General features: G+C 41.8%; 2 protein-coding genes across 4 annotated transcripts in view; one reads left to right on the top strand and one right to left on the bottom strand.

The window, feature by feature from the left end:
- Positions 1 to 25: 25 nt before the first annotated feature.
- LOC122776364 (nuclear factor of activated T-cells 5-like) lies at positions 26 to 20,730 on the bottom strand. Of its 3 annotated transcripts, XM_044036861.1 has the most exons (12): positions 20,424 to 20,730; positions 11,904 to 12,032; positions 8,800 to 9,430; positions 8,506 to 8,689; positions 7,709 to 7,899; positions 7,446 to 7,618; positions 7,035 to 7,169; positions 6,882 to 6,934; positions 6,604 to 6,736; positions 6,156 to 6,337; positions 3,928 to 6,037; positions 26 to 2,853 (listed from the first exon to the last, which is right to left on the bottom strand). In XM_044036861.1, exons 1-12 carry the CDS (start codon positions 20,494 to 20,496, stop codon positions 2,450 to 2,452), a joined length of 4,398 nt encoding a protein of 1,465 aa, XP_043892796.1. In that variant the 5' UTR covers positions 20,497 to 20,730; the 3' UTR covers positions 26 to 2,449. The 3 variants fall into 3 exon arrangements, with proteins under 3 accessions (XP_043892796.1, XP_043892798.1, XP_043892797.1); XM_044036863.1 differs by lacking the exons at positions 11,904 to 12,032; positions 20,424 to 20,730 and adding an exon at positions 10,634 to 10,667; XM_044036862.1 differs by lacking the exons at positions 11,904 to 12,032; positions 20,424 to 20,730 and adding an exon at positions 9,982 to 10,622.
- Positions 20,731 to 23,024: 2,294 nt separating this feature from the next.
- The window catches only part of wwox (WW domain containing oxidoreductase), a 59,683-nt gene continuing 55,314 nt past the window's right edge, over positions 23,025 to 27,393 (top strand). The window contains exons 1-4 of the mRNA XM_044036084.1: positions 23,025 to 23,375; positions 24,828 to 24,892; positions 25,157 to 25,214; positions 25,338 to 25,507. Of these exons, the coding sequence (XP_043892019.1) occupies positions 23,269 to 23,375; positions 24,828 to 24,892; positions 25,157 to 25,214; positions 25,338 to 25,507 (400 nt within the window). The 5' untranslated portion in view covers positions 23,025 to 23,268. The remainder of the gene's footprint in view (positions 23,376 to 24,827; positions 24,893 to 25,156; positions 25,215 to 25,337; positions 25,508 to 27,393) is intronic.

Below are 27,393 nucleotides of genomic sequence, written 5' to 3'. Positions count from 1 at the left end.
ACCTTTTACAAAGACGATGGCTGTCTGTCTTTTGTTTTTTTTCTCGTTTTTTTTTTGTTTTTGTTTGTTTTTTACTGGACATTTCCGAGTACAAATTCAGCTTTTGTGAGTAGAGAGCCGTGTATGGATATAAGGATTAGCTGGTTACACAAAAGAGGTTATAAAGTGCTTGAGATAAAATGTTTATAAAAACACAACACTCCATTTTTCACGAGTGGACAGTTTCTTTTTCCATTCACTTTAGATTGGTAAAAGTTGCCAACTTCAGAAAAAAAAAGAAAGAAAGAAAGAAAGAAAAAAAAAAAGATAGACTCACTACGACGCTTCTGGAGAATTTCACCAAGAAAGCGGATGAGGCCTAAACACTGGCAGGTGCTTAAAAGGCCACAAAAGGCCAAGTCACATTATTCGTTTAGGTTGAATCTCATTTATGAGTGTTTCATATTCACTCCCCTCTCTGAACTTTTAAGGACTTTGACTTCATATTTGTTTTTGTGTTAGCAGAGCTGACGTCAACATTCAACTGTCCTCCATCTATAGCAAAACATTCTACAAATTAATGGAAGATAAATTTCACTTACTTACTCCTAGAGTATAATTTAATCCAACTGCTGACATGTGCAAACACGAGGGTTTGATTTATTGGAAAAAACATCTACAAAGATGATTGAAGAATAAAAGGTCCAGTGTGTAACATTAAGGAGGGTTTATTGGCCGAAACTGTGTGTGTGTGTGTGTGTGTGTGTGTGTAAACCGTTTGTTTTCGTAGCCTTGTATATGTACTGTAGGCAAATGCTACAATGTTTCTACAGTAGCTTTGAAGGGACAAACCAGTAAAAGCATGTGTTTTACATTTGAAACTAATAGCTAAATACAGATTTATTTTTATTTTTTTGTTAGTAGGAACACTAATACCCAAGTGAACATGCTCATTTCTTCTCATTTCTCGATTTCTACAGCCCATGACAGAGATGTGTATTCATCTTGTGGCTGTTAGCATAGCCGCTGTCCATTTACGTTTTCAAGCAAATCATACTTTTACAACTCGGGACGCTTAATTCCATTAGCGGCGTTTACATGCCGTTGTGTTTAATTCTTGCTGTTAAATGTTTGTTTTATGTAGATCACATTGAGTTGCCATTGTGTATGAAATGTGCTATATAAATAAAGCTGCCTTGCCTTGCCTTTAAAACAAGGGACAGGTGTGAGAGACAAAAACAAGTAACACAGCGAACCACTATTCAAGCCACTGAGCTTAATTGTAATGGCAACGTGGTCAAAAATCAAAGCTAATTTTAGTGTGGAAGAGGCTTTAATGGTAAATAAACCTCCTCCACTGCAGCTAACTCCACCCTGTGCCTAATTAAACAAAACAAAACAAAAAAAAAAGCCAAGAAGTGGGCTGAGAGCCGAGTGAGGGAGACTACAGGGCAGTGAGGGGGCGTGGCCTGTTTGTGAACTCTGTCCTAGAGGCGACAAAGCAAAAGCTCCAGCATTTTGAAAAAAGGGGGAGGAGTCTGGGACAAGCTTTGTGCTGATTAGACAAGAGGGTGATGAAAGAGTGGACTAAAAATAGCTAATGGCATAGATAGATAATCACATGTTTCAATACTTAACACTAAACGGTGAAGACGTGCACATGGATCAGTAAACAACGTTACTAAATATCCACATACACTGGTTTTTTCTTGAAAAAAGCAGTTTAGAGCTTTAGTTCCACTTTAATTCTTACACACTGGACCTTTTAATATTGCAAAATTACTTAATTCCTGTCCTAATGCCAGGTAACCTCTCCATATACACAGAGCCTTACAGTCTCTGCTTTTGAGTGAAGTGAGTTTTCATGCTCACAAAATGAGATTCTTCCTGCATCTGACACTTAACTGTATGTGCAATGTGATGCCCACACCCTGGCTGTCTGTTTTACCCTCTGCCTGCACTTACAGCCTCAGCGCCATCACATTTCTATTCCCCATTTCACCGTGTCACTGACATTCTTCATCCCTTTCCAGTTTCACCACTAAACCTGATAGACATGTATCATAATCATCTCTTGGGCTCACATTATTAACAAAAAAACAAAACAAAAAAACAAAACACTGCATTTCTGAGACTGATGTTTAAAGCTGTTATTACAGGCCTCTCTGATCCTGCAAGAGGGGTAATAACAAAGGCGGCTTCATCAATTCAAGGTCAATGGATTGAAGAAAGCTGTAATTCATGATAAAAATGTCACAATGACAGAGTTAAATTAGATCATAATTTGGGTTTTTAGATAAAAGGGGCATTTGATTTTTAAATATTTAAAATGTTTCGACATTTTTGTGGCACTGGTGCGTAAAACCACACACTGCCACTCCTGTTTGTTAATATTAGGATGTAAAACTTTCAGCTACATATCACTCACTCTTGTTTGGGAACACACTGTCCAATTGTTTTGTTTTTTTTACTACTTCTGTAGGCTTTCAAGTAGGTCCTCAATTTTATCCATGCTTGACGACGCAGATATTGATGCCTGCAATTGATTCTGTAAGCTGTTCTGCATCTGTGTCTGTAGACTGGTCTGCATTGGAGTCGGCAGGCTTGTTTCTATGTTTGCCTGTAAGGTGGACTGCAGGGCCGTTTGTGGATTTGTCTGCATTGCGTTTTGCAGGCTGGTCTGCATGGCGTTCTCTAAACTGGACTGAATTTGTGCCTGGAGGGTGTTCTGTAAGCTGCTGTGCATGGAGGCCGGCATTGAGGAGGCAGCTTGGGTCATGGACTGGTCCAACAGGGGCTGCATGTGGCTGGAGTTCTGGGCCTGGCTCTGAGCGGGCAGGGGGGGTCCGGATGAATTGAGCAGCTGTGGGGAGTCTGGGAGGAAGAGAAAATGGCAACAATTGAAGTGATTGGTAACAGTAGTGCAACTTGGACACATGTTTAACTCTTTGGGTTGTGCATGGCAGTGCCCATTTCCATCAAGCAGTTTGGTTCAGTTTAGTTTGTTCCACAGTTTCGTGTTTCAAATATCAAAAGCTATGCTATGTGGATTTGGTACAGCATGGTACGGTTTGGAATGGTAAAGCCCTGGGCAAAGTTCGCGTTTCAACAGAACAGTCCCTTTATTTGGTGGGTGGGGCCGGGCTTGGGCTGTGCCATAGTACCAGTGTGACGACAATGAATGACTACATTGAATGCTACGGACAACAATGGAGGACGTCTGGCAGCTCAACAAGACGTTAAGTTTAGTATCAAAATAGACAGATAGTCGCAAAGGAGTTACATTTTTCTGTCGCCCCATTCAGATGACTGTCGTGGGTTAACTTATTGAACCCTGAACTTACTGTACCATTTTACTCTGGTACCTCAAAGGAAACATTGTCAGATGCGTTCACACAATGTTAATCAACTCTCAGTATAGTATTGTTTAGATCTCATGTCACCTGGCAACATTCACATGCTGCACACGGAAAGTGTTTTGTTTTATGTCGAGAAGAGCAAGACGTCTGCAAACAGGTTGGAGTATGACTGAAAACACGAAGAAGCGCCCACAAAAACTTTCCGAAGTCAAAACTACTACTCACAAAACAGACCAGGTCATATACACTCTCTAATTTGATAATACTGCTTGACAGAGTCCAGTTTCAAATGAAGGACACAGTATTGTTTCTGTTCATGAATACAGAATAATATCGACAACAAAACCACACCAAACGTTACGCACTACAGCTTTAAATGAATTAGAAAAGAGAAAATTGTGTGATGTCACACTATTTACATACATGACACACCTACACTACACACCCTGCAGTGGAAACACAAGCCAGAGCAGGGTTTGGAATTTTAAACCGTGCCATGGCGAGCTGAACTATGCCAAATTGCTTGGTGGAAATGAAGCTTTGCTGATTAATTGTACTTCGAACATAAGGAAGCCTAAAATCATCTTACCATTCTGGATGCCAAACACAAACAGGTTGGCTTGTCCTTGTGGAGCCACATTCCCACCCACGGTCGTCTGGAAAAGCTGCTCTGGTGGCTGCTGGCCCGGGTTGGCGACAACACCCATACCACCTTGAACCACAAAGATGGTTGTGCCAGGGGTGGCCGCCTGATTGTTCAGCTCCTGTGAGCTAATGGTGCTCTGCAGGCCGGACAGCGATGTCTGTGGTAGGAACAGCTCTACAGGTTGGCCGTTTGGGACGCTGCCAGGGCTTGGGCCCACCTGCATCGGCTGCTGCTCCTGGAACATACTCTGCTGTTGATTCTCATTGGATGTTGAGTTGTTGCCTGAGGAGCTCTGGTCTTGGAATGACATGGGCTCTGCTGGGTGTGGCTGAGGGATTCCAACACTAATGCTCCCAATAGGGGAAGGGCCTTGGTTCTGGGTGCTGAAGAGTAGAGTTGGTGGAATAACCTGATGGTTAAGATCTGTTGTGCAGAGGAGCAGGCCTGTCTGCTGGGGCTGAGAGAGTTGGCTCTGGGGCACAGGGTTGGCCTGTGAGTGGCTGGGAATACTTTGGAACAAGGAGCCCTGTTGGCCCATGGAAAGCTGTGGTGGTTGTTGCTGGTTCTGCTGTGCAGACTGCTGTTGCTCCATGGGGGTGCTCTGTTGTTGCATTTGGGAAAGCTGAGCTTGGGGTTGGTTCTGGAACACTGTAACAGACTGAGGCTGGTTGGTCGAGGTCTCCATAGATGAGATGAACGCCAACTGTTGCTGTTGTTGTGGAGGATTTGGGGAAAGGTAAATGGTTGACCCAGTGGACTGCTGCTCTGAGCCGAGACTGCCACCCGTCAGAACAGTCAGTGTATTCTGCAGCAGGGCAGCCTGGACCTGTTGTTGGGAATCTTGGGTCTCAGCAAGGGGCCTGGGTGATTGGAAAAGCTGTTGTGGGGGGGATGTGTGGGATGGAGGCTGCGTTGGGAAGCTGGTCTGAATGGTGAGCAGCTCTCCGGCCTGTTGTAGGAGGGACACTGGCTGCTGGACTTGTGATGTGGAGTGGATCTGTGGCTGGAGCAACTCAGCCTGAAACTGCTGCTGTAAATTCTCCAAGACCTGCTGCTCTTGCAGTTGTTGCTGCTGCTGTTGTAAGTTGCTCAGTGCTTGATTTTGTTGTTGCTGCTGTTGCTGTTGTAGTTGATGGTGTTGTAAATTGGTGAGCATTTGATTCTGTTGTTGCTGATCTGGAAGCTGAATGTTAAGGACTTGCTGTTGTTGATTCTGTTGTAACTGTTGCTGCTGTTGAATGTTCTCCATGAGTTGTTGTTGGATCTGCATGTTGGTAAGTACTTGCTGTTGCTGTTGTAGATGTTGCTGCTGCTGTTGATGCTGAATGTTACCAAGGATCTGCTGTTGTTGCTGCAGTTGTTGATGCTGTTGAAACTGTTGCTCTATCTGTTGCTGTTGCTGCTGCTGTTGTTGTTGCATTTGCTGTTGCTGTTGCATCTGTAACTGTTGTTGTGGAGACAGGGAATTATCTGCGGTTCCCAATCGAAGACTGTTCATGTTTTCTTGGACATGCTGCTGAAGAGAGTCTGGAGAGGGTGAGGGGCTGTACAGCACAGAGTTTAGTTGCTGCTGGGCTACTGCTGCCTCCAACACCTGCTGGAGTGTGGTGTTACCTCCGGCCTGTAGCTCCCTTACTGCCCTCTCAAGCTGGGCCACCCCTTCCTGGGGGAACAAGGGAACCTGTGACTGTTGAGGCTGTGGCTGAGATGGAGCTGATATCTGGGGCATGGACACCACCACGGCCCCTCCATTATTGCTGGAATTCTCAGGAGACAGGCTTTCCTGAGGCTCTCGAAGGAATTGCTGAGGGACATCTGGTGTCACAGGAGGGATTGTGGTGTCTCCTGACACTGGAAAGGATGCTGGAGATGCAATGTCTTGCTTTTGTATGGTACTGAGAGACTCTAGGGTGGGAAAAACAGGGGGCGCTTGGGGAAGCTCCACATCTTCAGATTGCAAGGGCATTGGGTTTTGAAAGGACTCTCCTCCTGGATGAGGACTAGAGCTGAGCTCCAGGGTCTGCTGGACTGAGGCAAGAGGGTCTGGGGATGGCTGAGAAGAGAGAGGAAACAACAACATTACCGACTGTAATTCTGTAGTGCATTGGAGTTCAAACTGCTCTTTTGGATCACAGTTCATGCCTCTTAATTAAGAAAAAATTCCATCTTACTTTAAAGACACCTGTAGGTGCTGGATTGCTAGATACTTCCATCGGTGTGTCCTCCTGTTTGGAAGGCTGACCCGAGCAGTCAGTTCGCTCAGCGGACATAGATTTCATCTGACCGTCAAATAAACACGTCTTAACCAGAGAGGACCCCTCTGTTTTTACTGTCTGGACATTTGAATCATCAGCTGAGTGTAGGAGTGGAAACAAAGGATAGTGACAGTTTTAGTGAACAATCACACAGGAATTCATTCTCTGAAAGAAACATTTTAAAAGCCAATGCAAGGAAACATGGTTCAAAGTTCACAGTATAGTTACAGTACCTCAAAATCGTGAAAAAACAGAACTCAAATCGACTCGTCTTTTAAGAGGCTTGTAACACCTAAAAGATTAGCACTGTGTGGTGTGAAAATGACCAACTTTGTAACATCTGGGCTTTAGTCAGTGGCTGTACCTGAGTCTGGAGTGTAGGTGAAGGGCTGAGCATCATGTGATCTTCCAGCATTGGTCATCACATAGATACCCACAGACACGGGAGAAGTGATGGACTGGTTGTGAAATGGAGGGGCTGTCACGATCAAATGGTTCTGGAAAACATTTAGAGATCCAAAAGAGCAATCACAATAATGGTAGAATCATATTAGGACTATGTTAAATAAAAACCGCTATTGCAACAGCTTCTATTACTGCAGAAGAAACACCAACATATTTATACATTTCTATTGCATCTACCTGATGGAAAAGGTCCATGTCAATCTTTGCCTCGGCTTGCCAGGAATTATCATCTGTAATAAATAACATAGATGTTTTATTTCTTCCATTCACTGGGAGGTTACTGTAAACCCAGTGACTAACAAACAAAAAACACCAAACTTGCAACATCACCTGCAATGTTCTCCTGAAAAACAACCTTAGTTCCTTTGAGGAAGTTCTTTCCAATGATAAAAACTTCCTCTCCTCCTCTCACTGAGCAGCTGTGAAGACTCTTCCTCAGAATCTCTGGCACTCCAGCTGGCTGGGCTGTACAAAGGTTACAATATTGAAATAAAGGACTGAGGGTTTGATGGTCTGTTCTGATCAAAGCGGTGTTACATGGGCCTTACACTAATGCCATGTTTCCACTACATGGTCCCAGCTCGCCTCACCTTAAGAGTTCCTGCAGATTATTGTTGTGTGTGTTTTCAATACGGTGTAATAGCTGAGACAAAGACTTCGACTAAGGTTCTAGTTCCTAGTAGAAGTTCCTGTAACGGAAATGTGCCATTTTATCGTTCAGATTGTGTCTGATATACTCACTGCAGAGAATGGGGGATGAAGGAACCTGCAGAGTGAGGTTGGATCCATCAGACTGGGGGATGCCTACTCTAAAAGCAAGCCTGGCACGGGTGCTCTTCTTCTTAGAACCTGCCACACCAATACGGGCCTCCACGTCTGCATTACGCAGCTTCAAGATTCCTACACAGTCCACCCTGTAGACAGCACATTATGAGGTGAAACATCAGCGCTGCAGAAGGATTAACTTGCCCAGAATTATGCCCATACACACAAAAAAACCTTACGCAAGTGTCATGTCATTGCTCGGCTCCAGAGGGATCTCAATAACAGTTGTGCCTTCAATGTCCACCTCTTTGCACGCAGTGGTGTTGCGTCCAGTCACTCTACAAGCCTGGTAGAATCCATGAGGTTTCACTCTGCCCGCATCATTTGCTACAAACACCTGCAGCACAACTGGCTCATTCACACCCTCTAACTGCGGACAAACCAGAAGATTGTAAATAAAAATTACAACATTAAAGTAAATAATTACCTTGTATGAAGCACACAGTGAAGTAAACAGTTTGTATGTGTACAGTGCTTTTCTAATCTCGATGACCACTCAAATCTGATCTGCTTTCCACTGCAGTTTTGCCTTTCACCCATTCACTCACACATTCATACAGTGCAACTACGTGCAGCACATTTTCTCTCATACATCTATCCAATCTATCAAGATCAACTATCCAAGACATTCACACGCTGCTGGCACAGCCGTCAGGAGCAACTCGGGGTTAAGTGTCTTGCCTAGGGACACATCGGCATGTAGGTTAGCAGAGCCGGGGATCACACCATGACTTCTGGTTAGTCTTTGAAAGATGACCCGCTCTACCTCTGATCCACTGCCGCCCCACAAGCAAATGTGCATACAGAGCAACTCTTCCTTTTTAAAAAAAAGATGCATAATGAGATGACGCTCATACACAAATTTGTGCAAATGTTAATCTGCTTCCTGTGTTCTCAGGTTTTGCAGACTTACTATATCTTGTGCTTTTTTATTCCATCATTGCCAGCTTAGGTGGAAATATTTTCTTAGTCAAACCTTTACAGTGGGGAATCCCTGCTGTGTGCGGTCCTTGACAGAACCCCGACTGCCCTCGGTCAGATAGCGAGCTCTGTGTTGGGTCTCTGGCTGCACCAGGATCTTCAGTTCCTTCCCATCACTCCTCTGGGGGAACTGAGCAGAGAGTGACCCACCCTTCACTGCAGTCCCTGAATCAAGAGAGCTGCAGGGCAACACAAATCCATAAATTCAATTTACCCACAAGACAAACCAAAAAAATTCTTCCCAAACCCCTACAAAGGATCACGAGTACCTGTGTTAACAGAACCTCACCTGGCTATGGAACTGGTCTTGTCTGTGCTCAGCTGTGAGAGGACAAAGTGCGGGGCCTTGGCACTGTCAGCATCAAACACATCCATGCTGTCTTCTGGAGGAGCAGGCTTTGGGCCAGGCCGCTGGCGAGGGGTACGTTTTCTAGATTTGCGTGGCACCTCTGTGTTGTCGTTGTAGGAGATGGAGCTGGTCAAGCTGAAGTTTGAAACTGAATCGTCAGCCCACATGCTGCTGCTGTGCTCAGAGTCTGGACCCAGTGGACCAGATATGGTAGGCTCCTCTTGGCAAGACATCTGGCTGTCATCAAATAGGTCTTCGGGTGGTGGAGATATGCTCAACACGGGCCTCCGCTTGGATGGTGTGTTCTGAGGCTGCTGGACTCCTAGTCCTGACAACACTCCTGAACCTATGTCTCCTGCTGTGGCGCTTGCTCCGCTGATGCCTCTGCCTGGGCCGGATACAGAACCCTCCATACCTTGCATCTCTGAAGTTCCGGCGCCTTCCCCTCCAGTGGAGTGGAGATGCTGGGGAACCTTGAGATGGTCTGAGGGTGATGTGGAGGGGCCAGCGGTTGGGACTCCCATGTCCAGGGAAGAAGAGGCAGGGGGGCTGGAGGTGGAAGAGGTGGCATCTGTAGTAGTATACACAGGTACATGAGTTAGTACCGATGTTCTGCACAGAGCAGGCTAGCAGTCCCATTCAAGCAGCTAAATTTGTGCATAATTTGTATTGATTTCCCCTCTTCCCGACTCTAATTTCATTAGACTATGTGGGTTATTTTGCTCTCACTGTGCATGCGAGAGCTGTCAAGCACTGATTAAACATTTTGAAGTTAAAGTTGAGAAGGGTACTATAGGTCCCACAGTGTGTTGATTCCTACAAAACCTTTCTCAATTAAAAATCAATGTGACAAAACTGACATGCTTTGTTTACCAAAACAAACGCAAGCTACAAATTGTAACATACACATTGCCAGAAAACAAACATAAACAAAATCTGGTCAATTTTTTTTGTACAGCCAAATTTGCAAGCTGGTAACATGGCTCCAAATGAAATTTGCCAGGGTTACAGTACATTTTGTGCAATGTGCATTCAGTAGTAAACAGTAGTTTGCGCATGCCAATTGGAAGATTTGGTTGGGACTGAGCGTAGCCATGGAGACAGAATAAACAAGCCTCTGACCTATGGAGCAGTGAACTGCAGACCATTTTATATGCAGACACTCCCTGCCTCAGAGGGAACTTCCTGCAATAAAAACGAGACAGCCAATGAGCAACAAGAGAGCTGATCATTCAAGACTCAACTTCTGTCAGTCAGTAAACTGGATGAGTTCATATACTTGATGAAGGAGTAACTTTAGAAGTTGACCATTTAAAGACACTTTCAAGTATGTTTATTTGGTTAATGATCTGAAGCATTTTGCAGTAGTCATGCTTTTGATAAGTGCTGCTAAGGGCCAGCTGGGTCAGACAGGGTGGTGACAAAACAGCATTACAAAAGCTCTCTCCAATGTGACTGTAAACCAGTTATTTTGGACTTCAGATGAATTGTCAATCCTTTATAATTAAAGCTGATGGAAACTGCTCTGAACCATGATCCGAGATCAGATCAGATTTTTTTTTTGCTGCGCTGAATGAAAAAGACAGGCCATTGACTACCAGGGGCAAATTCACTGTTGCTGCTTTTAGCTGCAAAGCTCAACAATTCTGAATCCTCATTATATCTTAATGTGACCTACTATTGTGTGGGGGGGAGATTATCTGTGGATGTGCAAATGCTGTTCCTGCTATAGGGCACTTTTAATGCATTTAAAAATAAAATCTGATACTGATACCTTCAGACTGCTGCGCTAAATCAAAGGTGCTGGTACACAGACTCTGAAACAGAATATAATGTCATTACTTGACAGCTGTCAGAGATAACTGCTAAAGAAAGCCAAAGGACAGCACTGGTTTTTACACTGCATGGGGTTTTGCTTTGTCTCTGCCTAAAAAGGTGAAGTGACAGAAACCACTGAGCACAAGCATGACAAGAAAGAGTGCTGCTGACAAAAAAAAATGAGTGGCACAGGAAAGAACAAGCTATGTTGCCATGCTGTTAATGAAAATCCAACATTTCTTAGAGCTGTTATTCAGAGTAAAGATTAAGAAATTATATTCACAAAGATACTTGCACATTATTTGAATTTATAAAGTGGTCTAAAATTATATTAATGCATGTTTAATATCTTATTTTCTGGTCTATCAACATCAGTATTTGCATTTCAAATATCAAATGTCGTGAAAGGGGCGTGTACCATCCCCACTTTTTGGCTCTGTTCAGTTGAGGCAACGCCGCAGTCAATTGTCAGTAAAAAAACTAAACTATGAAGCTGTTAACACATTTGTGCTGATGCGTTTATCACCTACAGCCATTTAAGACATAATTCTCCATCAATGCTTTTGCTTTATTTACGTCTGTGCATACTGAAGCATGCGATATAGGATTTTTGGTTTGTATTGGATTTTTCATTCAAGTGATTTTGACCAGTATTGGACCGATACTGTATCGGCTCTAGTTTATATATGTATCTCCGTCATGGAGAGTATATTAAGATGTGACGATACCATGGCCCGCAAATCTCTGTGACAGCCTGTCTTTGCATATCTTGAGAGGATAAGATATACATTTTAGAACTCGTCCGGCGGTGTGAATCCGTGTTTAGATGTGGACTTAGTAGCTGCACTTACGATAAATCAAAGCCCCAACACAAACAAGCAAGATTAGTAATGTCTCTTCCCATACTAATGCTACCATTATATATACAGCATAGCACAAATTGGCCATAACATTCTGCTCCACCCTTAATTAGAAGCACCAGGAAAATCCCCCAATATTCCAAGGTGACACCAAATGAGTTTTTTTATTGTATTGTCATGACAGCAGTATTTCAATAAAGTCAATATGTCTCAGAAAGTAGTGAAAGGGTAAAGTTGCCCAGACAAATGACATGAACCCAAATTGGTTTCTTCACCCCTACTGACTTGGGGACTGGTTTGGTAAAAAAAAAGAAGAAAGAAACTGATCCCAGATCATGGTTTTCACTGGCTGAGCTGTTAGCTCACCTGAAGCCAGGGCTGCAGATGGAGGAGGTCCTGGCTCTCCCCCACTCTTCTGGCTCATGGTGGGTGGGTTGGTCTGGGTGGACGATGGCTGGAGCTGGAGCTCTTTGGGTAGGAGGTCATATACCGACTCTGCCATAGAGGGTGAGCAGGAGGAGAAAAAATTAGGTTCTGAAAAACATATTTCAGTTTATTAGGAATCTAGCGAAGATTGTCAAAGTCTCCTGACAGAAACGGTGGAGCCCGACGTGATTTACGATCTAAAATTGTAATTGTTTTAAATAAGACAACTCTCCACACTTTCACAGATAAAAAACAAAAAAGAATTATAACAGGACTTCCCATATTATGAATTCCATACCAGACACCCAGTCATTGTAGACCTTCAGATGCATAACAGCTAACGCACGATACTGTTTCCCATACTGTTATCCGTTTGAACTTGGGGAAGTTCAAACTCAAACATGCAACTTTACCTCAGAGCCATTCTGAATGACCTCTTGGCCATCGGGAGAAACAAAGGGGTCGGGAAATTCGAATGTCTTTAAGGGAATAGAAGAACAAAGCATTTGTTTGAACTTGATTCAACAGCCCTAGACTGCAGTCAACTAAATTCACTGCAACCTTTTATCACTGACCATATATATCATGGTATCGCGGTATTGTGGGTGTAAAATGTGATCTTCTTCTGCGCACACAAACCTGGTCGCAATCAAAGTAATTAAATCATTAAAAACAGACTTTTAAATACAGTTATTAGCCCATGCCCATGACTGTCAAAACGAAATGTATTACTCCATTTTACTTCCACTCATGAAAGTACAATAACAAAACTACTTGTGCATCACACTCGAGGTGCTTCTCGTTTCCTTGTTCCCTTTTCAGAAATAAGTGGAGGCAATCCCAGAATGATACTGGAAGCAGACCTGGGTCTCATGATCGCACACTTTCTGCTCCATCTACAAAAAAGACAACAAATCACTGCACAGGGCATCTTATGATCGACTAAATTAGGCTCAAAGGGGTTTAGAGTAATAAAAACCTGCAGAGACGTCCCATGATATTTGATGAGGATTCCTGGTAGACCGTAACCAACCACTGCAGCTACACCGGCACAACACACATTCGATGGCAGATGAATACGTGGAAGTGTAGTTGCTATGAAACTGGGAGCTATCATTGGCCTGACATGGATACATCAGCTGTGCATCAGGAGCACCCAGCATGTGTAGTAGTCATCTGATATGCATCTATGACTAAGCACTGCCTGAACGGTAAAACTGACAAGACATATGATCTCTCACTTCTGTGATGACAAGATGGTGAAAAAGTTCCCAGACAAATTCACCGCTGTTCACACAAAGAATGACACAGAGGCAAAACTCAAACGCGCCAACGTGGAGGCACAAGATAAATGATGGGAACGGTTCTCTCAGAAATTACAGTAAAACTTCCATCTTGAGGGAGAACCATCCTTCAGAGTGTGTTGTGCTTTGTTCATGGAGTGAAGAGAGAAGGTCTTTGTGTATGGATGTAATACGGACTGACTGACAACCCGACATGACCTCAGTCTTGACTAACACGCCTTTCACACAGGAGAGAGTGTGTATGATGTGAGTCCACTGTGTGTTCAGGCTGCCTGGAAGGCTTCCATATAAACAGGCAGTCACTTACAACCAGATGCCATCACCATTTCCCAGCTCACACTACATTTCTGATAATGGGTCATTGCATATATCACAACACTTACATTATTTATGATTCCTATAGAAGACAGAAAGCAGGATTATCGGGCTGGGTTTAAATATATTTATTTATTTTTGAATAACCTTTAACACGATATTTCAGCCGTCTGTGGCTCTTTGTTCCATACATTTGCCTCCAGCTCTCAACCGAGTCCCGTGTACACTTCACAATTTACAGCGCAGACACACAAATGATGCAGAAAATATATCCACCAAAGCAAGGGATGCTATGGGGATATAGATATTAGCAGTCATGCGCATAAAGTGACTCTCGGTCGTTTTCAACCACTCTAATATGCTATTTTATGAAGTGATTCAACAAGAGAACGTTTATGTTCTTAAGAATTAAACATAGATAAACCTGCTGGTGCGGGAGTCTAAATAAAAATCAGAAGCCAACAATGCTAAAGTAAACAAAAAATATTTTTTATATTGTACATCATTCATAGATGTAAAAGTGCACTATAACAACGTAAATGCCCCTTTGTGGGATTTTAAATGGACTTATTTACAAGTCCTTATTTACACTTTCTGATTAGAAAATTAAGGACAATAATAAGGACAGTGAATCTAACACAAAATTTCACACTGCTGCTCGGTCATTTCACTCAGTTTGAGTATGCAAACGCATGACCTGGAGTTCATTCAGTGGTTTTGAATTTACTCGTATGCCAGGCTGCTCGGGGACTGAGTGGTATGCAAAACCATGTTTAATATATAACTCACTGAGCACTTTATTGCAAACACAATGCTAATAACAGGGTAGCTCATCCGTTATATCTTCAAACAGCCTTGGTTATTTATGAGAAATAGTTGTGTGACATTTTGGTTCATGTTGACGTGAACGCATCACATTTCACATCCACCTTTCATGTCCACAGTTTTCACATCCCACACATCTAAGATCTGGTGTCTCCAGTCCAGGGAGGCCACTGAAGAACACTGGACTCATTGTTGTGTTCATGAAACCAGGTTCAAACGACTTTTGCTTTGCGTCAGTCTGCGTTAGCAAAGTGAATTAGCGTTACCACATGATCGGCAATAACTTCGCTGTGGTAGCCTTTGTGTTAATGGTGCGGATTACGATCATAACATTATTAATAACAGCCTTCCCTGTCTATTCCACCTTTATACACACAAAACCCTCACTTTTTGCTTTGAGTTTATCGATTGCAGCATCCAAATTTGTCAAAAACTAGTACATTTCCTGCATTTGCTCTGTGTGATGAGAATGACTGTGTCAGAAGGCAGTGTGGTGCTTTCCCATTATACAGTTCTAGCACCAATTGGCTCGAGTTGACTTGACTCGGTTGTTTTGCTTTTCCATTAGTGATAGTACCTGGTGTATTTTTTAGTACCTGCTCTGGTGAGGTTCCAAGCGAGCTGAGTGTGATGTCAACAGACTGTCGGCCACTGACTGGTCAGAGAGTGTCGTCACTGGAAGAGTGATGAACGCAACGTCCAAGAATCAAACCAAACAATGCCCAACTGTAGATCACTTGATCTCCAACATCATTTAACAGAGGAGTCTGGTGTATTTATCGCAGTACTGTCTGTGTCACACAGAGTCTGCACTCCTGTCATGTTGGATGTACTGGACGATTCGGTGAACTTATCTTTTTGATCACCTGATTCTAATGGTTCAGTTACACCGAAAAACAACTGCTTTGCCCGACACTACTTTGTGTCACTGGTGCCAACAAGAGTGGAGTGGAGTGGTGTAGTGCATATATAGATAAGTCGTTTGGTGTTTTAATTAAAGTTGTCCATTGATTATTTACTAAACTTTAGAAAAACTCAGTTTTTTATATTAACCCTTCGCCTACGGGATATGGCATGCATACTTCTCATTACTGTAACTCCTAGACCATTTGTGGTTTCTAGAAAACTCAAAAACTATGGACTGGCGAACTGTCCAGAGTGTGACCCACCTTTCGCCTTATTTCAGTTAAGATTAGCACAGTAACCCTCACGTGGAGGATAAAGCGGTAGAAGACAGATGGATGGAGAGAAGGCAGAGAAAGAGATTTTTTATACTGCAATATCATGATGGAATATTGTGTTATAATTTTAAGCTCATATTGCTAATGAACATTTGTTTTTACTAAATTTTTTGTCTTCAAGAAATGTTTTTCTACACACCCCCAAAACAACTCTAAATGCTGTAGTTCATATGCCAGGCCTGTATGTGGTGCTGTCACACAGCTACATAATTACACCAAATACAGAGAAGAGGACGTGGCGCAGGAGCATAAAGCTATCAGGGTTCAGGGTAAGGTTAGAGAGGTGGTGCTGTGCCATCATCATTTTTTCCCCAAAGTTGTGTATTAGTTGTATACACTCGTTCTAGTGTGTACGGGCCCTAAAACTACAAATCTGCACACATAAACAGTTTCACATTGAAGCTGCCAGCAGTGAAACCTCAAGAAATCACAAGATTTCTTGAGTCAGATCAACAAAAAAAAATTAAAAAATAAGCTCAAATTCATTTGGTTCCCAACGGAGAAAAAGTTAGAAAATAGATTTGGGTGTTGTTTGTCTCAATTTAGTTTGATAGAAGTCAGATGACATCTAAAATCAGTCATCACAGCAAAAAGCCTGCCAGGAAATGCCCCAAAAAAGTACGCTGCAACACACTGGCCAGCCACGGTGGGCGGACTGCATTTAACCTACACTTAGAACAATTAAATGACCTCATATCATAGTTACGCATGGCTCACATTACACATGCCTCAAGGCTCTGCCAAAAGGCAAGGACGCCAGTCCATTTATATTGTTTGCACCTGGCTTTGAACAGCGAATGACAGAAGAATAGACAGTTCATGAAGGCCATGATTTTGCTGTGAATTAATGTATTGCTGCCCAACAGTGGCCAACACACTCGTGAACACACAGCAATATGTTAAAGCCAGAGTATTAATTTAAAAAAAACCTATTCACTGCACCCAAAATCACACCATTTTCTCTATTTGCATATTCTCTGGTTACATCTACACTGAAATACACACAGTTTATATTTCCCTCAAAGTTCGGCATTTTAATCTAACTGAAACACAGTAGGTGGTTGACCGAGCTCACAATGGTGCAGTTACAGACATGAATGTGTCCGTGACATTCAAGTTATGAGGCAGCTTGTTTTTAAACGATCGTTTCAAGTAAGGACTTTCATTTTTCCTCACATATTTCAGGTGACTGGTGGTAAATGAGTCATAATGAAAGCATGACCTGATATGAATAAACACAGTTAAAAGGAAAAGAGGTTTTTTTAAAAAGGACACAACAAAAGTAGACTGTGGTTTCATGATGAACGTGATAATGTTTAGTCTTTCCACTGTTGCTTTGTTAAGGGACAAAAGTAAATGTCACACTTTGTCAATACAGATTTTCAAATGTCCATCTTTTGAATATTTCTGCTGCCAACCTAACACAGTGAAGGCTAGATGAGTTTATGGTGTGCACACAGTAACTGCTTACGTTCAATCTCCTTGGTTAATCCACGGTGGATCATTTTGTAACTGCTCTCTACCAGAGCTGTAATGCATGACCTGTTTGTGAGTCTCACACAATGGAATCTAATCAGACACACCAACTGATGCTATGGCACAAGCTTCTCTTTTTTTCCTCTCTCTCTCTAAGTGAGATCATCATCTGAGTTTTCTTTTCACATAAATGAAAAGACTTAAAACATGGAGGTGGATGAGAGACTGTGTAAACTGTGAAAGATAAAGCATTTAGGAAATATAATCTCCCTGCATGTTTACACTTGAAGTTGGAGGGAAGAAAACAGCGATGAGGTCAAACAGATAACCTCTCAGCAAGTGGCAAGGCAGCATTTTTTTTTCTCCGATGGGAGATAAGCTTATTTTCTCAAACATGTAAAAATAACCTGAGCCTATGAATGTGTATGTTTCAGTTAGAATAATCTAAATTAAGCAAGAATGTCCTTTTCTTGACAATGGATGCCCAGAACTATGCGACAGTGAATGTGAGATGCACAAAGAATATTTTAGCTATAAAAATCTGATACCCTCAATCAAAATTGTATGTAATCATGGTTAATGGAACACAAATTTCCTCTGTGTTGTCTGTTTCAGATTTAATAGTCAAGACCTATCTTAAGCATTGACTAGAATATCTGGCAAACACTGAATACTTATTTCCACATTTTAAAACAGCCGGATTCAGTAGCTGAAGTCTTACATTTCACACATGCCTTATTTTGAACCAAAACCCCTACAAAGAGCTAAATGGTGAAAAGTACAAAGGCAGGCAAAAATGCAATTTGGCCAGCTGCCCTCTCTCTCTCTCACTTGCTGCCTAATATACATGAGGACTACTCGATCTTTAATGAGCAAGTCTGCTACCTTGACCTCAATGCGAACACACACCCAATTACTGAGATATAAATAAACGGCCATCATGTGATACAGTGTGAACATATGGCAGGATCATATGAGCATCTTCAGCGTCAGAGAGCAATGCTTTCTGCTGGCTCATGAGTACATTATACATATACAGCCAGGCAGATGTTAGACTAGCAGGTCACACAGCAGGCAGGTAAATGCTATATTAGATATTAGTCACTAAGGAAGTCATGTTTTTGACTGTGAGCAGCAGAACTGAAAAAAGCTTTTGATTACATTTTCTGGGGATGTAGGCTCAGGCCCAAGGAAGAAATGATTAGAATTTAGTGGTGATCTAGACACAGATCCAGATTTTTTGAAACGTTAACCTTGTGAGAAAGGGGAGTTTATTTACACTGTGGGGAACTGAGCAGCCTTGGCAAAGCTTTGTGCTCTCCGATTGCTTTCTATAGCCAAAGTATTTGTCAACTATTTGCAATCAAAATATAGACACTTAGAGACTTAGACCAGGGGGTGAATGGCAATAGAGGAAGCTCCGTTGTCTGTCAACCATACAATTAACAATTATTTTAAAAATCAAGGAATCTGTGGATTATTATCTCAATTAATCATGTAGTTGCTTGGTCCACATGATGTCTTCCCTTTAAATTATTTCCTTGTTATATGGAGCAAATAAAGCAGAAAATATTCACATTTAAGATGCAGCCTTTGCCAGCATCTTATCAAGTTGCATAAATCTGTGCATCGCAGGTTCCACAACCACTTTAAGAGTTACAGTATGCTCGGCATAAGACCATAGAAATATTTCATATCATATCATTAACAGCGCTATTAAGATAACTGTAAAAATACATTATAAAAGTGTTTCCATTTTAGATTAGCAAGCTGGCCTCATGTCCATAATCACCTTAAGTTGCTTTGTATTTGTAAGCCTTTAGAGCGCACATTTTCTAAAAGCTTCTGAAGGGATATGGAGGAAACAAATTACATAAAACATTACATAAAACATACTCATGTTACAAAAACACATGCAGCACTAAAAAACCCATTTTGGATGTGAATGAGAATATTTGAGGAAAAAAAGATCGTTATAAATAATGAGTTCTGACTCATGATGAAGAAATGACTGGAAAGATGCAGGCTCCCCTTGTGGCACTTCAAAATGTGACTACGACTGAATGTTAGTGAACTTGAGAAAACTGTCTCCATTACCAATCAGTGGAAAGTTACCACAGTCAATTAATTGAGATGTTCAATAATATCATATATTACTGTAAATACTATAATTATATTCCAAGAATCAAAAAGCATGAAAATGATAATAACAAGAGCTGTTCACATTTTGAAGATACACAATTTAAACATGTTTTTATTTAACCTGGAGCAGCTAGCAGACTATATTAGCCACTTATTGGCAACACCAATTGCGAGTACTGTATTGCAATACTGTATATTGTCACCAGTACACAACACAGGCCATTCAAGACTTACTCATGAATAAGAAATAGCATGGTGACTGACAGCACTGAGTAGATTACAAGACAAGTGTCTGTACACAGCTGTTGACATGGAGGAACTTCACTGAAACACTGACTGCTACTGAAAACCATCACACACCCACTAATCCAGCGTACCACAGCTCGATTTAACTGTCTAGCTCCTAAATGATACAGCGACACACTCCTGATAAATCACACAACAGTTGGCTGACACGTGTCCAAATCCTATTACAATAAAAAGGATGTATTAAGGGACTGGAGGCTCCTGTGGCAGCAGCTCGTAGCCTGAAGGGGAGAATGAGCCTTGAGCTTTGTCAAATTACAGCTACATTCTTTCTGTGAAGCCACTGTATGTGAGGGCAGTGATTCTGGCTCAAACCCACTCATAATCCAAAACAACAATATTCAAAAGCAAAGCAACACATATGGACAACTTTTCAAACCCTCTCTCACAATATTTGCACACATGCACACACCCATTCATGACTACAGGAACCGTTCCTAGACTTGAAAACGTTGTGCCACTGAACAATGTGGTGGCTGAGGAGACCTCACGGAGCTGTGCTTCGCTATTACTATGGATTTACCATAATGCTAGTTACCAATGCACCCAAAGCAGAATAACACATCCAATCACGACAGTGTGATCTCAAGTCTCGCTGCTACAATTTGCCAAGCAGCAGCGGCGTATCGTGCTCTCCTATACATGTGACATGGACAGCTAGCCAGTCCATTAGTCACCAATGCAAGTGCAGCTAACTAACTAAGCTAGCTAGCAGCAGCAGCAGAAAAGAAGCTAAGTACAGCTAGCTACCAGCTTAACATGAGCATCCAAGTCATTCACATTTCCTCCATTCAAACCAGGACAGAGCGTGTTAGTTTCGTAGCAGAAGCCTTCCTTTAGTCACACCTTACCTTTAGAGTATAGAGATTTGGGGGAATTGAGGTCGAGATCCGAGCTAAGAAGGGATATAAAATCAGAGGGCATAGCAACGCTTCATCGAGGGGAGGGGAAGCGGACACTCTTTAGAAGAAACGAAGTCGGTTGCTCGTAGGCAATAAATATTGCGTTTTACGAGCGGAATGTTTAATGAACAACATCGAAATAGTCTAGAGGCGGCAAAACAAAACTTTGAGTAAAAAATACCCCGTCGGCTTTCACGTCTCACGTTACTGTGTGTGTTATTGCTGAGAAGACACACACATTTCGTGCTGCGTTCAGGAGACCACACACAAACACACACACACTTGCCTACAGTTGGTCGGCCCACCTCGTAGCCACTCCCCCTTCTGCTACCACTGCGCATGCGCCGTTGCATATGCTTAACTTCCAATAATAAGTCCATGGTTCCAGCAATCACAGAGCTAAGTATCCCATTATATCCTGCTTGATCTGCTCCTACTCTGAGCTACTGTTATCTTTCCATTACACATTGTACTGCTGATTTTGACTCTTTACACTGACATTGAATTATTTAGATCCACTTAGATCTAAGAGATTTATTTAAGATTTATTCTTCTAGCCCTGCTGAATTCTGTTCTTTTTTCAGTCAGTGTTTTCTTATCTTCTTATCTGATTTATTCTGATGTTTTCTCTGTTCTATGTAGGTTGTTGTCTTTTACAGTAGTGGGTGATGGTTAAGAGGGGGGCTTTGTTTTGCACTTTGAGTTTCATAGTTGGTATGAAAAGTGCTCTATTGATTGATCTCCCTGTTTAAAGGTGCAAAATGGTCACAAAATTGATGCAAACGGAAGCTTAATATTCCAAGAGAAGAGAAGATGGAAAGAACAAAACACAACTGAGGTTTGTCTGTTGCTTTTAAAAGTGTCCTTACAGTGGTTTCTACAGTGTGAGGATAAGTTTCAACACCCCTTGTGTAAGCAAAAGTGGAAGTATCAAAATTGAAAAATCATCCTTTTCAAGGTCTAAGCCTCGAGGGACTGCCCCAGGTGGATGTCTCACATTTTGAGCTGCTCTGTTGTGAGAGATGCTCTTCACAGATGAAGGAATTACTGGGCTGATCCATCTCATATAAGGTCTGCACACAGTCACGCTATCAGGAGGTAGCTGACTGCATTTCAGCGTGTCCTATCTGGTGGTTTATGTGCAAATACAATCACTCAAGGGTACCTGTTGTTTGGGTGGAGAACTGTATCATTGACAAGAGTTTCAGATTTGTCCAAGGGGATTCCATTTGTGTGGGAGCAGTCCACAGCCGGACATGATGTCTCATATTGTCACTACAGTGCTTGTCTGCTCCAAAAGCCTGTAGCGTGTGGGAGTCTAGTTCAATGCAGTGGATTGTACTAAATCAGTTAGCAGCTGAACAAGTGTCAGCAGATTCTTTAAACTCAGCATGCAAGTGTCTCATATTTCATATTTCCAGGGAAGCCAGTTGCTGGAACGGAGCGAGATCACACTCACTATCCTTATCCTTCACTTGCTTACTTAAAACAGTAATTGAACCCCCTACACTAGCAATCAGAGGAGTAAGTCACAAAAATAGCTAAGTGTAAAGACCAGTTAAGCTTGTCATTGAGAGACAGTTGTCTCTGGTCATATACTGGAGTGGTGGCACCCATCGGTTATTTTGAAATGGAAAATATCTATGATTAGTCTGGGAGTCCTCCTGCAGAAAAAAAAAAAGTGTCCAGGCTACTAGTTCCTGCATGAGTCTTGATTAATTAGGTTGAGGCTGAGGATGAAATCCGAATGTGCATCAGCGACATCAAGCCTATATATAATATACTGTATATGTGTGTGTATTTATATACATATATACCCCCATTGCTCCCCAGGTGCTGCTCAGTGGCTGACCACTGCTCCTAATTCTAGGAAAGTTCCTAGAAGAGGATGGGTCAATGGCAGAGAGGAATTTTCCTATGGAGATTAATTAAAGAACAAAAAGTTCCAAATAAATAAATGAATAAATTGCAATATAGGGGCTTCAAACCTGCACAAAATTCACAAAATTATCATTATCTGTACATATACTGAGAAGCCCTATGTGTTTACATATCATTAAAATGTGAATACAGTCATTTTTATATCTTTTAATTTAGTTGTATTCCCCCCACATAACAAAGAATATAATGTATATTTCACTCCCTTGTTTATGTTTTTCATATTGGTTTTGTTTCTTGCACATATTTAAAAGTATTTAATAGTCTTTATTTCCTTACCATATTTCTACTTTCTACCCGTTTGTGATTGATGCCTGTTGTAACTTGTAAATTTCACCATGTGCGACCAATAAAGGATTATTTTATTTTATCTTAATTTGGTAAATGGGATATTTATTTGTAGCCCTGCCTGGGATGTACTTGCAATACCTCCAGTGCTCACCAGTGGGCCTTAGAATCACTGTTGCACATGTTCATATACAGTATATACACACGTTATAATGATGTTAAATTGGTAGCTGAATTTGTTGATTTTGATATTAAAGCTATAAATATCAATAAACAAATACAACAACCAATTGTTTGTTGACATGTGACGTCCTACACCTGCAGGGGAGAAGTCGGAGCGCAGCACGTGTTCAGGCTGGTGTGACATCTGACCGCATGCGTCCTCGGCCTATATTTCCCAGAAGCCAACGCGGCACTCGTCACTGTGTTGTTGCGGAAGTGCCGGGTGAAACGCTGGTGTGCTGGTGATTATGTCCGCTGTCAGCTGTATTCATTAATTCCTCAGAATAATACAAAAGCTCTGGTTTGTGTCTGTAGCTCCGCCGTTTACACGGAAACAAGTGACGCAATGGCAGCTCTGAAATACGCAGGTATGGACGATACAGACAGCGAGGACGAGTTACCGCCTGGTTGGGAAGAGAGATCTACGAAGGATGGATGGGTTTACTATGCTAAGTAAGTGTTCAACTGGCATCACCGGAATGTCCCTAGTCGAGTTTAGCGTAAACCATATCTGTGTCCTTGTTCTGTTCAAGCCTTTCTGGATAGTTTTTGCATTTTCTTTGTCTGTGTGGATTAATGATGCTAATCTTTATAAATTATTGTTACACACGCCATAAGGGAGAATGCTGTAGTTCTTTCTGTGGTGTGGACCGAAACCAGAAGTGCCATAGTTCCAGTGCAGGTGATGTCGTCCTGCTCAGGCTTCGACAGGGGTGACAGGGTACAACATAACGAGAGGCATTATGAGAGACACAGTACTTATTAAGCACATCAGCTCCACGTGACTCTTTCTGTGTTTTCTAATTAAAGCAGGTATCTTGTTGTCCAGCTTGATTCCCCTGCTGCACATGGGACTTGATTTAGGCACTGCAGCTTTAAATAATACACTTAATATTAAATATATGATGCTGGCTATAATGAGATGAAAAGTACCTATCCAATTATTCTGTCTGCTATCTATATTTCACTCTGGGTACTCCAGCTTACTCCCTCAGTATAAAGACTTCCAGTTTGGAGTTAGGTTAACTGGCGACACTCAGTTGCTTGTAGGTGTGTATTAGAGGGTGAATAGTTGGCCCTCTCATGGACTGGTGACTGGGGTGAATCCTGCTTCTTGTCCATTGCCCCCTGGGATCGAGTCCAGCTCCCCCTTTAACCTGCAGAGAATAAACCATAGAAAATGGTTGGATCGTCACCTCTGACGCAACTCCGTAATATCATGTGGATCACGCGCTCCAGAAGGTTTCTGATACCTTTACCCTCAGCTTGTTTCTCAGCCACTCTCTCTCAGACTCTCCATGTTGAAACATTAGCCATTTTTTATGTTTATTTATTTTGCACAATGAAGAAAATGAATCTACATCTGCTGTGACATGAGACTAAGCGACCTCTGCATTTGGGCACAAGGAAAAATGTATATATATATATATATCGGTATCGGTACTGGTTATCGGCCCAAGCACCTCCACTATAATGGCAGAGTCCAATATTGTGCATAATTAGACCTCAAATACCTGGAAACCTTACTGTCTGGACCCTCTTACCTGGACACTGGACTCCTCCGTCTTCTGACTTGTGATAGACGGAGGAGTGGCCACAGAAATGACCACAGTGTATAAAAATGTATTTTGTTAATCCTACTTGTGTGCGTGCATGTCTTAAATCTGTTTAATGTCTCTGAGCGTAACAGTGATGTGGTATTTTCTACCTTGTTTCTTGTTTGTTTTTATACTGTATAACATGTAACCAAGGCATTGCAGATGAAACGTAGCCTTTTGGCGAATTCATTGCTGTTGTCAGTCAGTCTACATCGTCTTTAACGCACGATGTAGACGCGCTAAATCAAATTAAAGTAAAAATTGCAAATTATGTGAAATAAAAACGTTTGTCTCTGTTTTCCGTCAGCCATGATGACATGAAGACACAGTGGGAACATCCTAAGACGGGGAAGAGAAAGCGCTGTGCTGGAGGTTTGCATAATACACTTGTTTCAGTGAATTTGCAAACATATATAAAGTTATTGAATTATTTCCAAGCACCATTTACAACCATTTATAATCTTACTTTAACCTCCTTGGGGTTGGGTAGCTGTCTGTTTAAGTGTCTTGTGTTGTGCTTTATTTTTCATTTTTTTTGGAAAGTGCTATACTAATTAGGGATTTCAACATAACTTCAGATAAATTATGAACTGATTGTTAATAGAAAATCCTCTCTGAATCCGTCCTTCTCCACAGATTTACCGTATGGATGGGAGCAAGAGACTGATGAAAAAGGACAGATAATTTATGTCGAGTAAGTGAATTGTGTTAATTGATTCTCAACAATGGACGTGTTTATTTTTAGCTTCATGGACTATGTAAAGCTGTAATTATGTTTTTATTATAATAACGTCCCATTTCCTCTTGTCATTTAAAGTCACATCAACAAGCGGACGACGTATTTTGATCCGCGTCAGGCATTTACAGTCGAGGATGTGGTGGTGAAGCCAAAGCGGTATGACGGAAACACGGCTGCCCTGGAGATCTTGCAAGGTCGCGACTTCTCTGACAAGGTTGTTGTCATTACTGGGGGCAACTCGGGTGTCGGTGAGTCGCACAGATCAACAACCGATTAACTTATGATTATTTACTATTTAATCTGGTTGTATCTTGTCAAGCAAGCACACACTTCCAGACACTGCAGCAAGCAATTTAAAGTCAAGTTGACAAAGTTTATTCAGTCAGAAATGACATTCATTCCTTTAACTACAACATGGTGGAGGGAGGCAAACTATTTTTCATAAAAGTAGAATCCACTTTTTGTAGAACAGATTCTACATAAGATGTGTTTCGATCACGGTGTGGTTCGGTTTGGTAGAGTATGATACGGTTTGGAACGGTAAAGCCCCGGTGGTTCGGAATGGGGAGACAGCCCTCAGTCTCCCCACAACAACACATTTAACCATCACAATGACTCCAAAACTGTTAAATTAGGGTGATAATCCTGCATAGTTTTGCTTTAAATTGTGAATGTAATAGCTGCCCCATTATTATCAGTATAGCCAGTATGTTTCCGGAATATCTAATGACATACCACGGTCAATATAGAACCTTTAATGTCCAAAAATGATCAGGAATCATCATGTGTCAAAGATAAGAAATTCACAATTGCGTGGGAGCCAATGGGAATGCCCATAAAAAAGGGTCGGGCTCCCATGAAGGTAGTCAAATTGTTGTTAAAATGTGGGGGTTGTTAAAATATAACTAAAAACCAAGGGCTTAGGATTGTGTATGGACATGTCCCCACCAATATTTGGAGAACACCAGATTGTCTCTACAGTATTGGAGACAGGGCAATGTGTACGTGTGCGAACAGATTTTACGAGCAGTGAACGCATCACAGCTGACGATTTGAGTCACAGAGGAGACGAGAGAGAGAGAGAGGGAGGGAGGGAGAGAGCACAGGTGATGTGCTGTTGTCACAATTCAGTTCAATTCAGTTTTATTTGTATAGCACTAAATCAGCACACCCAGTATTTCACACAATGAGCCAACACAGAACCAGACTCAAAGTTGTGCAGCATCTGCCTCGACAGGTTGGGGTGAAAGGAAAAATGGGGGTCAGAGGAGAGGTAGGGGACAGGAAGGGGGAGAGAAAGGAGGGGAGTGAAGAGTTTTTAGGGCTATACCGAAAGCACACAGACAAATCTATTTGCCTTTCCTTGGCTCTCTGGCCTGCACTATTTAACACAGATGTTGTTGTTGTTGTTGTTGTTGTTATTATTATTTTAATCACAAACAATGTAGTTTCAATATAAAGAGTATATTTTGCATTAACGAGATAAAACAGAAACATGTTTTACAATGAAACTACAAAACTACAATATCACTCGTGAATGACAGTGACAATGACCTGGCACCTGTCTGACTATATTTTGTGATGAATTTATCTCAGTCTTAGATGATGCCAGAACCCCACAAAGATAAAATTATAATTTATAATTATGAAATATTTTACAGTGCTTGCACTTGGTTGTGTCTCTACTCTGAGGCCACTAGGTGGTGGTGTGGTATCACAGCAGTGGATGGGTGTCTGACAGGGGCATCTCTGCTCCCCGCAAGTACCAGAGCCTCCACAGGCAGACATTCATCAGCATTAGCCTCCAAAATGATACACTGAGACTCAACAAATCACTCGTTAATACCGAACACGATTGTATTGAAGTTCATTAGCTCGTGCTGAATTGGATGCCATTGTTAACTGTAATGAACGATGTCCATTTATATGCGGCAAATGCATGGCTCACTATAGAATGGTTTGGAAACAAATATAATTCCTCTTTCCTTGAGTTTAAATTAGCACAAACACTGACCATTTGTTCGGACGCACTGCTTGGTTCCGGATAGATAATGAAATCAAATAAACCCCAGAAATTTGTAATTGTCTTTTTATTCCAATTTTTTTTTGTCCCTAGAAAAGTCATAGCAGTGTA

This window comes from Solea senegalensis, linkage group LG10, assembly GCF_019176455.1.
Source record: "Solea senegalensis isolate Sse05_10M linkage group LG10, IFAPA_SoseM_1, whole genome shotgun sequence".
NCBI classification, from domain to species: domain Eukaryota; kingdom Metazoa; phylum Chordata; class Actinopteri; order Pleuronectiformes; family Soleidae; genus Solea; species Solea senegalensis.
This window is presented reverse-complemented; position numbering and strand designations above follow the sequence as displayed.

Bases quoted from the DNA above. Each gene is read 5' to 3' on its own strand.
- LOC122776364 (XM_044036861.1), bottom strand. From the start codon at position 20,496: ATGCCCTCTGATTTTATATCCCTTCTTAGCTCGGATCTCGACCTCAAT. The intron at 12,033-20,423 runs GTAAGGTGTGAC...CCTCTATGGCAG, and splicing joins CAAATCTCTATACTCTAAAG to AGTCGGTATATGACCTCCTA. The intron at 9,431-11,903 runs GTGAGCTAACAG...ATACTACTACAG, and splicing joins ATCTGCAGCCCTGGCTTCAG to ATGCCACCTCTTCCACCTCC.